General features: G+C 63.8%; 7 protein-coding genes across 7 annotated transcripts; 4 read left to right on the forward strand and 3 right to left on the reverse strand.

Moving 5' to 3' along the window:
- Nucleotides 1-160: 160 nt before the first annotated feature.
- On the reverse strand, nucleotides 161-1,653 carry UTR2 (putative glycosidase CRH2; the record flags this gene model as incomplete). Its single annotated transcript, XM_069357358.1, has 7 exons — nucleotides 161-295; nucleotides 344-602; nucleotides 650-986; nucleotides 1,037-1,096; nucleotides 1,172-1,237; nucleotides 1,303-1,434; nucleotides 1,470-1,653. The coding sequence occupies 7 exons, from the start codon at nucleotides 1,651-1,653 to the stop codon at nucleotides 161-163; spliced, it is 1,173 nt and encodes a 390-aa protein (XP_069205295.1).
- A 1,069-nt stretch (nucleotides 1,654-2,722) lies between these two features.
- Nucleotides 2,723-4,057, forward strand: Q8F55_008983 (uncharacterized protein; the record flags this gene model as incomplete). Its single annotated transcript, XM_069357359.1, has 2 exons — nucleotides 2,723-3,818; nucleotides 3,870-4,057. 2 exons carry the CDS (start codon nucleotides 2,723-2,725, stop codon nucleotides 4,055-4,057), a joined length of 1,284 nt encoding a protein of 427 aa, XP_069205296.1.
- A 3,006-nt stretch (nucleotides 4,058-7,063) lies between these two features.
- On the forward strand, nucleotides 7,064-8,752 carry Q8F55_008984 (uncharacterized protein; the record flags this gene model as incomplete). The annotated part of the gene is made up of 1 exon (XM_069357360.1): nucleotides 7,064-8,752. One exon carries the CDS (start codon nucleotides 7,064-7,066, stop codon nucleotides 8,750-8,752), a length of 1,689 nt encoding a protein of 562 aa, XP_069205297.1.
- A 29-nt stretch (nucleotides 8,753-8,781) lies between these two features.
- Nucleotides 8,782-10,053, forward strand: Q8F55_008985 (uncharacterized protein; the record flags this gene model as incomplete). Its single annotated transcript, XM_069357361.1, has 1 exon — nucleotides 8,782-10,053. The coding sequence occupies one exon, from the start codon at nucleotides 8,782-8,784 to the stop codon at nucleotides 10,051-10,053; it is 1,272 nt and encodes a 423-aa protein (XP_069205298.1).
- Nucleotides 10,054-10,216: 163 nt separating this feature from the next.
- On the reverse strand, nucleotides 10,217-11,232 carry Q8F55_008986 (uncharacterized protein; the record flags this gene model as incomplete). Its single annotated transcript, XM_069357362.1, has 2 exons — nucleotides 10,217-10,898; nucleotides 11,015-11,232. The coding sequence occupies 2 exons, from the start codon at nucleotides 11,230-11,232 to the stop codon at nucleotides 10,217-10,219; spliced, it is 900 nt and encodes a 299-aa protein (XP_069205299.1).
- Nucleotides 11,233-12,449: 1,217 nt separating this feature from the next.
- Nucleotides 12,450-12,868, reverse strand: Q8F55_008987 (uncharacterized protein; the record flags this gene model as incomplete). The annotated part of the gene is made up of 4 exons (XM_069357363.1): nucleotides 12,450-12,515; nucleotides 12,551-12,708; nucleotides 12,786-12,801; nucleotides 12,851-12,868. 4 exons carry the CDS (start codon nucleotides 12,866-12,868, stop codon nucleotides 12,450-12,452), a joined length of 258 nt encoding a protein of 85 aa, XP_069205300.1.
- Nucleotides 12,869-13,164: 296 nt separating this feature from the next.
- Nucleotides 13,165-15,633, forward strand: GCD6 (translation initiation factor eIF-2B epsilon subunit, GEF; the record flags this gene model as incomplete). The annotated part of the gene is made up of 5 exons (XM_069357364.1): nucleotides 13,165-13,206; nucleotides 13,245-13,465; nucleotides 13,513-13,609; nucleotides 13,646-13,791; nucleotides 13,830-15,633. 5 exons carry the CDS (start codon nucleotides 13,165-13,167, stop codon nucleotides 15,631-15,633), a joined length of 2,310 nt encoding a protein of 769 aa, XP_069205301.1.
- Nucleotides 15,634-15,776: the final 143 nt, after the last annotated feature.

Genomic DNA, 15,776 nt, shown 5'->3' on the forward strand with positions numbered 1-15,776 from the left:
ACGACGACCACGGCGACCCCGGCGCGTGAGGCCACCGACTTACCCCACAGGCTGGATCCGGCACGCCGGCCATGTGTCACACTAGCGCGAAGAGAGGGAGAGAGAGAGATGGGGGAGGCAGGCGTGAGATTCGGGCATTGTATCAACAGCCTGCCGAGCACTACCACAGCGACCAAGTCAAGGCTGGAATGATGGCCGCAGCGGCTGCCGTCACGCCAATCATGCTTATTGACGCGGCGAGCGCACCAGGCGCGCCACTGCCGAGCACGGTCGAGTGGTTTGTTTGCGCGACCATCTGTGGGTCCGTCAGCGCTGCGCGCGGCGGCGGGGTGTGTAAACTCACCGGAGTGTTGCTCGTGTCGTTACCAGTGTACGAGTAACCGACCGTGTCGGGCAGGATTGTGCTGTCCGTCTCGATGCCCTCGTCCGCACAGCTAATGCTGACCGACTTGACCGTGTTCCAGAAGTATCCGTTGGCGACGTAGTCGGGTTCGTTCCAGTCGATCAGGCCACCCGCCCACTCGATGGTACCCTTGGCAGACGTGGGCAGACCAGCTGGCCAGATGGAAATCTGGATACGCGACGGGGTCGAGGGGTACTTGCTGAGAATGGTTAGGGGAGCAAGGGCGCCAAGAGCATGAACACTCACTACTGCGAGCCGTCCAAGGACAGCGTGCTCGCCTTGGTGACGGTGCGGATGATCTTGCCGTTGACAGCCCACTGGAGCTGGTCCTCCTGCCAGTTGAGCTGGTCGTCAGCGCTTGCGGCGGTGGCTCCACCCACAGTGTACGTGTTCATATCAGTAAACGTGTTGCCGGAGAAGTTGTGGGTGCCGCCCTTGTTGTCGGTGTAGTTGACCACGCCGAGGAAGAAGTAGTTGCTCTGGACCTGGTTGGTGGGGGTCGAAGCCCACTCGAGGTCAATCTCGTCCTTGACGTCCGACATTGTGATGGCAGCTGTCACGACACCGGCCCACTTGGACGCCTCTGGGGGGTGTCAGCGACGCGCTGTAGCTGCGGCTGCTGTCTACACGCACGCATCGTAAAGTCAATCTGGCCATAGTGGATGTAGCGGGTCGACGAGAGAAGGGTACCGCCTGGAGTGGTTAGTGGTGTTCGCTCAACCCTGCAAACCCGCTTCCACCCTTCCACCACCCTGCCGCGTTACTCACCATGCTCGGTCAAGGTCAGGCGCTGGCCGTTACCGCTGGGGTCGGCGACGAGCGCGCCCTTCTCCACTGGGGGTGTGAGCAAACAGGGGTCACGAGCCGCGAGCCACGCGCCACGAGCAACGGCCACTCACAGACCCAGTCCCACTTGGAGGCGTTTCCGTTGTACTGGGTGGCGTTGAGGAGGACGCGGCTGAGGTCGTTGAAGTCGGTCGTGCTCGACCTGCACACGGGGTTGGGCTTGCACGACGTGGTTTCGTACGAGTCTGGTTGTGAGCCGTGAACACACCACCGTACGCACTGAAGGGCTGGCAGCCGCCGAGACAGAACTGGCCGGTACCGCAGAATCCGTACTCGGAACAGCAGGGGGCGGACCTCGGGCAGTGGACGGTCGAGTTGCAGGTTGTGCCTTGGGCGAGAGCGAGTGGTGCGCTGGCGAGGCCGATGAGCAGCGCTGCGGCAGCGGCTACGGAGAAACGGAGCATGGGTAAACGAGCGTGGGTGAAGTGAGTGTGGGTGTAAGGCGAGCTTGAAAAGATGAAGAAGAGGCAGAGATGAGACTGGTCGGGTCGATGCCTTTCTTTTGGCTGTCGGGCCAGCCAGCGCATGTCCCCATCGTGTCGGCGGCCAAGCCGCACCGCATGGATGCCAAGGTTAGCCCGGCGTTAGTAGATGCTGTCTGGCAGCCTGTCAGCGGGCAAGACGTTTGAAGAGGAAAGCGAGCCCCAAGCGCGGCGTGGTGGGTCAGGAGTAAGGAGGGAGCCTGTTTGAGCCACCGGCCAGCCTGGCGCTTCCCGTAAAGCGTCACGGGCCACTCTGGGGCGTGCTGCGGGGCTTGGGCGCGGGCTCGGGCCACACTGTGGCGGCGGGGGTGGCATTTGTCGCCTGCGCATGGGTGATGCGTGGTAGACGGGTAGAGCAAGAGAGCAGATGCAAAGTGGATGCGAGTGCCAAAGACTTGGCAGAGAGGGTTGGGGAGGAAGTGATGACGGCGGCGACGACTTGGCCGCGAGCCAGCCAAAGGATGCAAAGTCAGGCACGTCGGCGGCTACGGTGACTTCGGCTCTGCATCCCCTTCCAGTCCCTCTTTCTGCCCTTCGACAGTCCCTCGCTCGCTCCTTGCTCTTCGCCGCCTGCACACATGCCACTGACGCCGACCAGCCAGCATGGCGACCCGCTCCACTGACACTAACCCCGTCCGCTGACGCCGACGCCGCTCCACCGACCGACTCCGGCATGGCCATCCGTCGGAAGTCGTCGCTGCGTGTCTCTGTCCAACCCGAATCCAGTGACGTCAAGCCGTCGCGCCGGCCCCCTCGTCGTTGGGCACACGTCCAAGTCAAGGCCCAGAAAGTGGCGGGCGGCGTCGGCGACGATCACGATCAACGGCGACGCGTCGCCCGCCACACCTACTGCCCCTCGCCCTCGCCCTCGGACTACGCGTCGCCGTCGCGTCGTCGCTCACCTCTGCCACGTCGCTCCCGGTATAAAGCCCCAGCGCAGTAGCGGCGCTGCCACCCAAAGACCCCAGCACCAGCCCGTATACATGCCAACATGCCGGACGCGGCGGGTCGCACCAAGAGGCTCAAGAAGGGCGAAGTGACCGCCGCCGACGGGGCAGCGGCCGCCGGCACAGCACCCGGCACATTACCCACCCCGCTCCAGCTCGCGCTCAACGCCAACGCCAGGGACAATGCCGTGCAGTCGTTCCCCAAATGGATCCACCCCACGACCCTCCACTTCACCGACCACAACGGGAACCGCGTGGCGTGGCATTCGCGCCGCGCGCGCAAGGCGCGCTACTCGCGCAAGCACTACCACGTCAACCGCGACGACACGAGCCAGCACTCGGTGCACCTCCGCATGCCGCACCACAAGGGCGTGCTCAAGCCGCACCTCTGGGGGGATATCTCGTTCTGGGAGGCCGTCGTGTTTACGTTTGGCAGTGTGATCTGGGTCGTGAACGGTGGGTTTGGGGGCGCCGCAGCGCTGACGGCAGGGTTCCTCGTGTTTCTGCCGTACCTCTACCCCAATGTCGGGCGGCACGGCATCCAGAACGCGGCATCGTGGATCGGGTTCGCGGGCGGGCTCGTGTTCGTCATCGGCGCGCACATGATGGTCATTGAGGCCTTGGATCGCGGGCGCGAGAACAACTTTGGCACGTCGCTCAAGCGCCTGCTTTCCGGTCAGCCGACGGACGTTCCCGCCACGATCGCGCCCGCGAAGGCCGCCCCGGCAAAGGCTGGCTCCGCGACGACCAGCTCCCCCGCCACCGGCTGCTCGACGGACGCGAGCTCGACGGCCGACTCATCCCAGCCACCGAGCCCGGCCGACCCCGAGCGTGCGGAGCGTGACCTCTTCCCGTGGCGCGAGGAGGAGCCGGGCTTCAAGTGGTTCGGCTGGGAGAGCTGGCGCAACGTCGGCTTCCTGGCTGCCTTTACAGAGTGGTGGGCGGCCACCATCTTCTGGGTCGCGACGATTTCCGGCCTCCCCGCCGTCATCAACGGAAAGCGCACGGCCACGAGAGACGTGTTCATCTGGACCCCGCAGGTCATCGGCGGCGTCGGGTTCGTCATCACCTCGCTGCTCCAGATGCTCGAGGTGCAGCACAAATGGTACATCCCCCGGCCGATGGACATTGGCTGGCAGAGTAAGTTGCAAGCATGCCGCGTGTTGCCCACCGGCTGACACTGGCACCCAGTCGGATTCTGGAATCTCATCGGCGGTACCGGTTTCTTGCTGTGCGGCGCGCTGGGTTACGCCGCCTCGAGCCACAAGGCCATGTACCAGAGCGAGCTGGCGACGTTCTGGGCCAGCTGGGCATACGTGATCGCCAGCTGCTTGCAGCTGTACGAGTCAGTGTGGCGCGAGCCCCCAGACGAGGACTAGCGCGGTCGCCGACGTGGGGATCAGCATTGCTTTCCCGCACGTGTAGGGCACATTCCGCTGTGCCGATGGCGGACACGTTCCTTGCCACGCCGCGGCGCACGATCTCGAGTCAAAGCCCGACGACAGCCACCTCCGAGAGGGAGGCATGCTCCGGTGTCTGTATCGAGGGGATCTGCTGCGCGCCGTCGCCAAGGCGGCGAAGGCACTCTGGGAGACTCGTCATGTTCTTATCGTGTGTTGGGATGCAGTCGGGGCTCCTCGTGGTTAATATCGAGCGAGCCCAGCCCCGCCAGAAACCCAGCCGAGCGATACCCGTCCCGACGGGGCGACGGCACGACGGCGCGGCCGCTGCAGCGACACGTGCCGCCGAGTAGTGTTTCGACGTGCGTACGTACGACAGCATGGGTGGTGCCGAGGCAGGTGACGACGACGACATTCGGCGTAATGCGTTGCCACGGAATGCACAATGTTCTGTATGTGTCAAATGATGGGAGGGCCGCGTCCGTCCATTGGCCAGCGAGGTGCCTCGGCACCGCGATGCCTCGGCACCGCGATGCCCCGCGACAAGTGCATGGTTGCGAGGAGAGGCGGCGCGGTGGACGGCGGCGCCGGGCGAGTGGCATGCCAAGGTTGCCGTCTGCTACATGCAGTGCAGCGTCGTCGCTAATTGCCTGCCAACGCCCCCGCTAGCCAGCTGACGCCGCGCTTACTTGCCTTGCCCCTTTGGTTTGCGAGTGCGCGAGTGCGCGCTGTAATGTGCTGACGAAACGTTGATTGCCAGGTCCACGTTCCAGCGCGGGCGAGGAATGACTGGGCCGTGTCGGCTTTGGACGCCGCAGTGTGTGCTCTGAGAGCTGTCGCGTGAGCTGATGCAATGTACCCGCGCCCGCCAAGCAGGGGCAGGGGGGGAGGTGGGGTGGGCAGTGCGCTCGTCCCCGTCGTTTCTCAGCTGTGCGGCCGGTGGCAGCCCGTCCGTTTCGACATTACTCTTGTCCTGAATTCTGAATCACGCATGGGATTGGGTCGCAGAGTGGCTCGCTCGCTCGGAGGATTGGGCACTGGCGTGGGGTGTGGTGTCGATCGAGGCATCGAGGCAGCGAGCGGAGACTTACAAGCCGCATGCCGGTGGTGCTTGTGCTGCTGCGGAGGTATGGAGCAAGCAAACGCGCCGTGCTAGCTCGGGCTAGCCAGCTTTGTGTGCAGGCACAAACCAACCACTTGGACTATGATCATGTCGTCGTTGGAGCAGAGCGCGCAGCACCAGCGCGAGAAATGACGACGCCAGCCAGCTCGCTCGCTCGCTCCGAGGCAGAGAGGCAGGAGACCCGTTAACCTCTCAGGGGCAAGGCTGCAGGCAACATGACAGCATCGTCATGGCTTTATGTCTCGGTCGTTGTCGAGGTGGGCATGGTGGGTGTATGGCATCGGGAGGGAGCACGAGCAGAGGAGATGCAAAGTCATGCTCGTCTGCTTGGAGTCATTGTCGCAGCAGCACCACCCACTACTGCGTGCACCACGCACCACGCACCACACCTCGCACGACGCACCACGACGCACCACACCACGCCACACCACACCACCTCCACAACCATTCCTCCCCGTCCCACGATCTTGCAGCCATCTGTCTCGACCTCTTTTTCTACCTCTCCCTCTCCCTTTTGCTCACTCACCCTCGCCATCAAGGTCCGCCTGTTCGTCTTTGACCTGTCACACTGGGCCAACCCTTGCCGTTTGCCCATCTGCGACGTTCCTGGGATCCCCCTCGCACCAAAATCAATATCCTCGAGGTCCTTGAGCCGATCGTCCGCCTGCCTCTCGTACCCCGCAGCCTTCCTTCCCCTGGCCAGTTAATCACCGCACCATTGCCACCTAAGCGATCCCGCAAAGCTGCAACAACAACAACACCTGTGTACGACCATCACGGCTGCTCGCTTCATTTTGCATTGCATTGTCGTTCGCATTGTCGCCTGTCGGTAACGCCAAGCGTTGCTCTCCCCGCCCCGTGGCTACGATACAGTGGAGCAGCAGCAGCAGCAGCAGCCCAAAGCCAAGGGAACAGGTAAACACGCTCTGCTCCTGACGACAATTTCGGCCTAGTTTCCGAAACGGGCACCCTTTGGCTGTCGCAGCCATCTCGGCCCCCCCCAAGTACACTGTGAGGCAGCAGCAGCTGTTGCCGCCGCCTGACGTGTGTGAGAGTGAGTACTGCAAGCCAAAGACACACGCACACAGACTCTCAGGCCCCATCAATGTTACGATGGTGGCTCTGTTGCGTATGCACAACCACACCTCCCTCCCTCCCTCCCTCCCTCCCTCCCTCCTCCTATTATACATGCTTATCACGCCTCGCTCAGCATCTCAATAAAACAGGGTGGTGCTATAACTGCAGCGCTGTATAATCACCAGCGAGCACGTTTGTGTCACACCTCTGTACTTAGGGCTTCGTCTCAGGTCCGCCACCATTGCGCCTTGCCTTGCACCTTCCCTGTGAGCTTGCTCGCTCGCCTCCCTCCCTCCCCTCCCCATCCCCTTGCTCGACTCTCCTACTGACACTCAACCCCAGATACTCCTATCCCGTGTGTTTCCAACCTCGCCCCGGCTCGCTTTTTCTGGTACCTACAGACTCTAGCTCAGCAGAGGCTGCGGGCAGCAATGGCAACAGCTGCCGCGACCGACGACGGCCTTCTCGACCCCGGCGAACACGGGCGGGTGCCTCTGGAGGGGTCAAGTTGCGCTTGCCAGCATCTTGGGCCCCCAATAGAGCTCTCATCTTCTCCATCTCTCTCTAGCCCATCACCAGACGACAGCAGGCAAAAGCCCACGCCGCTCAGCATTCCTTTGCCCACCGCCGAGCACCCACTCTTCTCGGCTTATCCAATCCAGCACTCCGCCGCCGCTGCCGAGACAACGCCAGCCCCATCAGCGGCGACACCTGCACCCGACTCGAACGCCTTCTCGACATGGCCACGGCGCCGGCCAGACAAGAGCGGCAGTAACAGCATCGCCATGAAGCGCCGCTCGCGGTCCCCGCCGCCACCTCTGCCCGAGGCTGCGGCATGGACGATGAACGTCGCACGCAGGCACTCGATCGCCACGCCCTCGCCTACAAAGCAGCCGCGCGCGTCGGCAACAGTGCCATCCCCTTCGCGAGGACGCCCCCACCACCCGCGCAGGGCGTCGCTCTCCTCGGGAGAGTTTGACGTCAAGCGATGGCGCGCAACGGGCGACACCGTTGCCCTCGGCAGCACTGCCTACACCACCACGCCATACCCCGAGCAACACCACACTCCCGAGTCTGACACAGCCGACTGCATCCCAGACTGCGCTCCTGTTCCGCCGCGGAGGTCGAGCCTGGCGCATCACGAGTCGGTGATCCTCGGCCTGTCGTCATTGTCCTTGACTACAAGCAAGGACGCAGCGACTGACGGTCTCACAAAGACAATCATCTACGAGAGCGATCACCACCTTCCCCCCGACATTGACCACCACCACCTGCCGCCCGCGGACAGCATGCTGCTCATGGCGGGCGACGCGGCGTCGTTCATCTCCGAGTCGTCCCAGTTCTCCCCCTCCGGCACGTCCAAGTCGCTCCCCTCGACAAAGACGTCATTGTCCCGCAGCGCACGGAGCGGCAGAGAAGGGTCCGGTGACATCGAGGTCGAGCTTGGCCCCAAAGCCACAGGGCCAGAGTCAAAGGTTCAGCTCGACAAGCGACGCATGATCCTCCTGGAAATCGTAGAGACCGAAGTCACCTACGTCCGCGACCTCCGTGCACTTGTCCACATCTACCTGCCCCAGCTCGCGGCCCTCCCGCGTGTGTCGGAACGGATTCACCAGCTCATCGTCCGGAATACGGCCGAGCTCCTCGACTTCCACATTGGCCTTGTCGGGCACATGGTGGACATTCTCAAGTTCTCGGGCTTGAACTATGAGTCTTCGGATGCAGTTACGATCGACACGGCGACCAAGGGCCTAGCGGATCTGTTTGTGTCGGAAGGCACAAGCTTTGCCCTCTACAACGACTACTGCGCAGGGTCGACTGCAGCCGCGGCTCTGGTGCGCACCATCGCACACCGGAGCGACTACGAGGCGTTTGAGAAGCGCTGCCAGATCATCTCATCCTCGGCGCCGCACGCAACCCTCCTCGACATCCTCACCAGCCAGCCTTCCACGACGCTAGGCTCGCGACTGCGCTTCAGAGACATGCTCATTACGCCAGTGCAGCGCGTATGTCGATACCCGCTCTTGCTTGCATCCCTGCTCGCCGATGTGAATCGGGACCAGCCGATGAGCGACGTGGTCGCCGCCGTGGAAGCTGCACAGGTTTCGATGCGAGCGGTCGCCGAGAATGCGGACGATGCGCGCCGGCGCAAGGAGGCCGAGCTCAAGACGGCAACCGTGGCAGAGCGAATTGAAACACATCCAGTTCTCACGCGCGAATTCCTTACACGCCTGGGAACCTGTCGTCTGATTGGCGCGCTCGATGTTCTCTACCACCACCACCTCCGCGCATCCCTCGACCCACCGGTCAAGGTGCGCTATCTGGCCGCGTTCCTGTACCGTGGGTACATTGTTCTAGCAAAGGTGCAGAAGACCCGGGGCACCTTTGAACCAAAACACTATCTGCCACTGGAAGTGTTTGAATTGGCGGATATCAAGAAGGGTGAGAAATCCAGTTCCCAGGGTCGACGCTGACGTCAGGCATCCTCCCGCATACCATTCGCATGTCGGCCCGCGACCATCACTTTGATCTCGCGGCATCTTGTGAAACCGAAAAGGATGTGTGGATGGCCGAGATGACGGCGGCTAGGAACGAGAGCTCGGTGCCACCATTCGAACTGCCATCGAGTGTAGCACTGTACAACCTCCGGTCCCGCCGCTCGTCGACTGTCATCGCCGAGCGTCCGCCACAGCTCCCGCCGGTTATCAAGCGGCACACTGTGTTTGGCCTCGAGGAGCTGTCCATGTCGATTGTCGAGCCGCCAGCAACGCCAGACGAGGCGTGCTTTACCGCCAGCCCTGTGGATGTCGAGCCCGAGCGACCGTCGACACCACCCGGCTACCGCCGCTTACAGAGCGGCCAGGTGCTGCGGCGCACCTCGCTGTCGCAGCGACTTTTGATCGACCGTGCGCTGATCGACGTCATGTCCGAGACGCTCGCGACGGCGCGCAGCAAGGTCATGTCCCAGGCCATTCCTGACACTCGGGTCCGTGACGCCCCGATCCGCCGCCAACGCAGCATTGCCTCGTTGGCCGACCTCGTGTCGTCTCCCGAGCTGAGAAGCGTGCTGCTGCCCAATCGGGCACGGTCGCGCTCAGCTGTGCGTGCGAGCCGATTGATCATCGGTGAAGGCGGCGTTGTGGTCCAAGTCGATGGCGAGGCCGATGTCTCGCGCAACACGTCGTTTGCGTCACTCACCGACGCCAACGCACCGCCCAAGCGCCACTCGTCGGTGTCTCTGCGTCGCGGAGTCGAGGCCATGACGCCCAGCCGCTCGGAGAAGGTGCAGCACCGCAAGAGCTCGTCACTGTCTGGGACGACGCGGCCGTTGTTTTCGCTCAACCGCGCGGCGTCCCTCCCGTCGTCGCCGGTAGCGCCAGCCAAGGTGATCAGCGACGACGGCTCCGACCGCGCCCAGCCCGACACCGAGCAAACCGAGATGCTCGACGACGACGACGACAAGACCGACGCCAAGAGCGACGGCGACTTTGTAATTGTTTCCGATCAACCACCCGAGCCCGCACCGCAACACACGCCGAAGCGGTCGAGCACGCTCAAACGATCCCTCTCGTTCTTTGCGCGCAAGGGCCTGACGCCACTCGATACAGTCGAGCTGCCGCAGGACTTTGGGCCGCGATCGGCGGGGTCAAGCGGCGGGAGCCCGCAGCTCAAGGCTGTGAGCGCGCCGTCGACGCCGTTTGGGTCGCCGCAACCCATCAAGCGGCGGCGCAGCGTGCGCCTTTTTGGTCAACTCCGAGGGTTCACTCCAATCTAGTAATGATCACGATTTCTGTACCACTGCCACCTCTAGTCATCACATTAGCGTAATTTGTTAGTATCATCATGCCCATAGGGTACCTCATTGCATGTGCATTGTCGTGGCGGCGGGGGGGTGTGCAGCGTTGGGGCTAGGAGCTGCGGTGCAGGGGCTAAGAGCACTACTTGAACGTCTTGCCGAGCCAGGCCACGACAGCAGCGGCGAGGTCGTCCTGGTGGGCGGGGTCCTCGACGGCGTGGTTTGCGCCCTTTACGACGTGCGTGTCGAGCTTGCCGTGCGCGGCCTTGACCCAGCGGGCGAGGTGCGCGTCAATGTCGGGAACGTGGGCGTACTCGTCCTTCTCCGAGTAGAGCGCGAGCGCAGGCGCCGCCAAGCGGCCAAAGCTCTCATCGAGCGGGTGCTTGAACTTGCCGTTCCCAGTGTCTGGAATATCGCTGGAGAAGTAGTCGTCGTCGCCGAGCGGCGAGAGGAGGCTGTGGGCGCGGTACGCGGTCAGGCGGAGGCCGAACCCGTCGAACGCGTAGTCGAGCAGCGTCTCGCCCTTCCCCTCGGCGATCAGCCCCTCAGCGACAGGCAGCTGGTCGAACCACGCCCGCGTCGCCGCGTCCGTCGCAAAGTGCTCCCGGTCGCTCACGGGCGCCTGCATGATCCCCCCGTCGGCGTCGGCGCGCGTCGTGAGGTACCGTATCACGTCTTGGCTCCCCGTGCTGTGCCCCATCACGACGACGGTGTGCGTGCCCTGCGCGCGGAGGTGGGTGACGAGCGCGCCGAGCTCGGCGACGTCGACGGCGAGGGAGGAGCGGCCAAAGTTCTCGTAGGCTGAGGACCAGTGGGTCTGGACGCTGCGGGCGGGCGCGGGCGAGCGTCAGCGAGCCGGCATCGTGGGGGCGGGCATCGGCCGGCGGCGAGCGTCGACCAGCGGACGGGCGAGCATCACCGGCGCGGGCGGGCCACTCACAGCTTCCACCCGTTCTTAGCGAGCTCAGCGCTAAGCCTAGGCGCGTACGGCACGCCCCCGAGCCCGTTGGACAAGCCGCCGATGAACACGACGGCGCGGGTCGCCGCGAGGTCGCCCGAGACGAAGTACGGATAGGTGCGGTACGGGCTCGCCTGGGCGGCGTAGACGCCCAGCTGGCCCGTGAGGAGGGTGGACGTGGGCGGGGCGGGGGTTGCCATTGCGCGTGCTGGGGAGTGGGTGTTGGCACGAGGGAGATGGGCGAGGAGGGAGATGTGCTCGCTCGAGGATGGCACGAGGAGGATAGCAGGCCGGGGAATGCTGCATGACGCCATATGACGGACGCCGGGCCGACGGGTCACGTGCCGCGTGGATCGTGGTAGTGGCAGCGCGCGCATGCAACGAAGGCGGCGCTTGCGCGCTTGCCATGTACGCCGCGGCGGCTCGCGCTGCTGTACGGGCGGGGAAGATGATAGCATGCAGAAGGGGGCAGCGTCGGGCCGTCGTGCGGCGGCGCAACGGCGCAGCGAGCCACAACAGTCACTGACACTCTCCTCCGCTCCACACACCCCATCGGTGGCCTCACCCGCCTCACGGCCTGCTACCGGCTGCGTTGGCACGTCTGACGCGCTTGTGAGCAAACATGGTGGCGGGGCCGTTATCGCGAGTGCGACCAGCACCACCCGATAACGACGCCACAACCATGTTTGGTCACGAGCTCGTCAGACCCGCCACACCTACTCGTCAGACCACCTCGCCACATCTCGCGACGCGCCACCGGGCCGAGCCTGGCCAGCCGACGGACTGCTGGGCAAGCAAGCCTGATGACTGATTCTGGCGGCTTCATGAGCGCTCAGAGCTCACAGGTCTGCGTCCAATGACTTTACGCTGTTCTCGCGCCAGCATGGGCCCGCGTGCTCGCAGCCACACCCCAGGCCACGCTCCGATGCGCTTGGCCACATCAACAGTCCGATCCAGCTGACACTCGGCTGGCTTGCACTCTGCGCAGAGTGGCACACTGACACCCAGCGGCCAGCATCGTCTCTCAAGACAGCCTGCCCCGCCGAACAGACAACGCGTCGACGCGCTCCAAGCTCCCGGTCCGCTGGGACTCGGCCGCTCCGAGCCCTAGCTCCGTGTGCTCCGCCGCCCAGCAGCGCCCCGTCGCAATTGCGACGCGGCTGGTCGTCTTCAGGCCTGGGTATCTGGGTCAGATGCCACCGGCATGTCAGCACGGCGTAGCCTCCCAGGCCGCCCGCCGGCTGTCCTGCCGTGTGCTGTCCCGTCGACCGTAGCCTCCCAGGCTGCCCGCCGACCGTCCAGCCGTATGCTGTCCTCTGCGCCGTCTGGAAGCCTGGTTTCCGTTGGCCGGTCTCCCCCGGCCAGAGCACCCCCCACCCCGCCCCTCCTCCATGCTATCTTATACATTTGCTGATGCTTAGAGGACCTTCTCCGTGTCCCAGGCCGAGTTGGTCGCAAAGCCCTCGGGCGCAATGGGGTTCGTCTACACGTCAGCGCCGCACCATACACGCAACGCACGCTCTGGCCACGGATCGACCCTGTTAGCCTCTCGTCGCGCGCCATCATCATGTCGTCCCACTTGTCGAGGCCGTAGCGGGGGGGCTGGCCGTCGTTCTCGATGCGCTTAACGACGTTGAGGAGCGTGCCGGTCGCACCGAACATGACGGTGGTGAGGGCTGCGGGGTTAGTGGAGGCTCGGGGTGGTCTGGCCATCTCGACGCGCGCCGTGTCGGGAGAGGCCGGGTCGACGTACCGAGGGGGATGACGGCCTGGAGGGGTTAGCACGGCTCACGCAAGCTGCACGCCAGCGCGACTCACCTCCCAGGGGACGGGCATTTTCGCGACTGGTGTGGGGGAGAGGTGCGGTCGAGGGTACTGGCGATGAGGCCGATGCTTGTGATGGTGACGAGCGAGCACCAGCCAGCGAATCCCTACAACCGCAATACACCACCCAGGCGTGCAGGTGGACGGGGTTACGGCGCTATCGGCCTGTGGCGTCCTCGTGGTTTCCACGTGCCGACGCCGTGCCTGACGCTGCGCCAGCTGCGCCGACTCAAAATGACGGCCGGCGCGTTGATGCCAAAGTGCCAAAGTCGCTCCAGCCAGCATTGTTCACTCTGCACACTCTCACAATGCCGCCCAAGAAGCAACCCGGCAAGCCCGACGCCAAGTCGGTGGGTGGAAGTCTCATGGTCCGCGCTGACCCCCGCAGAAGGGCCAGAATGGAGACGAGGCGCCCCTCCAGGCCGTCGTCATGGCCGACTCGTTCAACAGGCGGTTCGAGGTCCTCTGTGTCGACCAGCCGCGCATGCTCCTGCCCCTCTGCTCGACGCCGCTGCTCACATGGACGCTCGAGTCACTCAGCCTCAGCGGCGTCAAGCAGGTCTTCATCTTCGCCAACGCCCACGCCGACCAGGTCCGCGAGTTTGTCGAGTGAGTAGAGCTGAGCGCGCGCACGTCCGCACGCTCACGCACCGCAGCAAGTCGCCGTTCAACGACGTCCTCGACATCCAGACCATCTCGAACAAGACGTCGAGGACCGCCGGCGACGCCCTGAGACATCTCGACACGATGGACGTGAGTTGGCGTCCTCGGCCTGTGCTAAGTCGTCAGATCCTCAATGCCGACAACCCCTACATCCTCGTCCACAGCCCCCTTATCGCAAATTACGACTTCTCCAAGATGGTCGAGGAGCACAAGAAGCGCCGCGAGACGGACAAGTCGATCATCATGACGCTCGGTGTTGGTCGCGGTGGCCGGTGAGTCGAAACGCTTGCGCACCTCTGACAACCCCCAGCCCACACCCCGAATCCCCAATCATGCTCGTGCACCCGCCCTCGTCGCGTCTCCTCCACTACAGCTTGAACCCCCTCGCACCCCGCGCCCACCGCGTCAAGCTGCCAGCCGTCCCATTCATCGAGCCCTGGCCATCCAGCATCGACACGTACGAGATCTGGTCTGGCACCAACGCGTCGTCGTCCCGCGGCGGCTACCGTGACCTCGGCGTCGACATTTGCGAGGCCGACGTCCAGGCTCTGTGCACAGAGAATTTTGACTACCAGGACCTCCGACGAAACTTCCTTAAGAGCGTCCTCCGCAACGATCTCCTGGGCAAGACAATTTCCGTCCACCTCGTCGGCGACGAGGAGGTCGACCCCACGGCCAAGGACAGCAAGATGCAGCGCGGCCGCTATGTTGAGCGCATTCGTGACACGAGGACGTACGGCGAGACGGCGCAGGATATCCTCCAGCGCTGGGTGTTCCCCCTCGTCCCGGACATGAACGAGCCTGGAGGAGCGCAGTACGAATTGAGGCGTGGAAATGTCTACGTCGCGAGGGACAATGTCGTCCTGGCCAGGACGACGACCCTCCAGGGCCCCGCTCTCATCGGTGCGCGCTGCCAGCTGTCCCACAACACGCGCATCCGCCGTTCCACCCTTGGTTCCAACTGCGTCGTTGGAGACAACACCACGCTCAACAACACCCACATCTGGTCCAACGTCAGGATAGGAGCCGACTGCTACCTGGACGAGTCGATTATTGGTGACAATGTTGTCATTGGCGACGGCGTCCACATTGGCAAGGGAACCCTCATTGGCAGCGGCTGCAAGATTGCACCAGGCGTCAAGATCCCCGAGTTCTCTCGCATCGGCAGAGAGCCATACGGGGCTAGGGATGAGGACTCTGATGAGGACTCTGACGACGACTCTGATGACTCGGAATCTACGGCATCTGGGTCCAAGGCCAAGGCTGCGGCCGAGGCGCGGGAGAAGCGCGGGCTTGCCATCCTTGGCCCCGACTCTGTGGGTTTCCTGTGGCCCGCCGAGGAGGAGGAGGACGACGAGTCGTCTGATGACGAGGCAGAGGACTCTGACGACGAGGACCTCTACGAGCACCCCAAGAACAAGCGCCTTGGACAGCTCGGTCGCCGCCTTTCAGAAGCCAGCGTCTCCACCGCCTCGCTCTCCACATTGTCGGTCGCCTCGACGACGCCCCCCGACTCGCCCGCCTCTTACGCCTCGTCCACGTCCGAGATCGAGGTCTCTGGCCTCAACATCAGCGACGGCCCTCCCCCTGCCTTCTTCACCGAGGCCCGCTCATCACTGGCCCGTGCCTACGACGAGGGCCACTCGATCGAGAATGCCTCGCTCGAGCTCAAGACGCTCGTCATGGGCTACAACTCTGGTATCGACACGGCACGCGCAGAGGTCGTCAACTTCCTCATGTCAAAGGTGCCTACCGAGGGTTCGGCCGCGCAGATCCTGGCCGCTGCCACCAAGATCTGGGCTCGCTGGGGAAAGCTGGCCGCCAGCCTGTCGCGAGAGCTGTCCGACGTCGCGCTTGATGTTCAGATCTACTGCGTCAAGAACGCTGCGGCAGCGCCGTGGTTTGGCATTGCTCTACGTGCGCTGTACGACAGCGACATTGTCGACGAGGACGCGCTCATCGACTGGCGTGACTCGGAGGAGGCGCGTGGAGAGGATGCCCCTGCTGCCGAGCGTGAGACGTACAAGCAAGTCTTTGCCAAGGGCAAGCAGTATGTCGACATTCTCGAGCAGATGGACAGTGGCAGCGAGGAGGACGAGTCTGATGACGAGTAGAGTAGCAGTGTGCCACTGCATTGGACGCACTATGCATGTTTCTTCAGCATTCATTCCCTCTACTTGAAATGAGATCAGGTCCATTCAATATTGATCCGACGCGTGGTGCCCCATGGCCGCGCGCCCGCGCGCCGGTGCCGCGC

Source organism: Vanrija albida (assembly GCF_041260175.1).
Source record: "Vanrija albida strain AlHP1 chromosome Unknown contig_7, whole genome shotgun sequence".
Lineage (NCBI taxonomy): Eukaryota > Fungi > Basidiomycota > Tremellomycetes > Trichosporonales > Trichosporonaceae > Vanrija > Vanrija albida.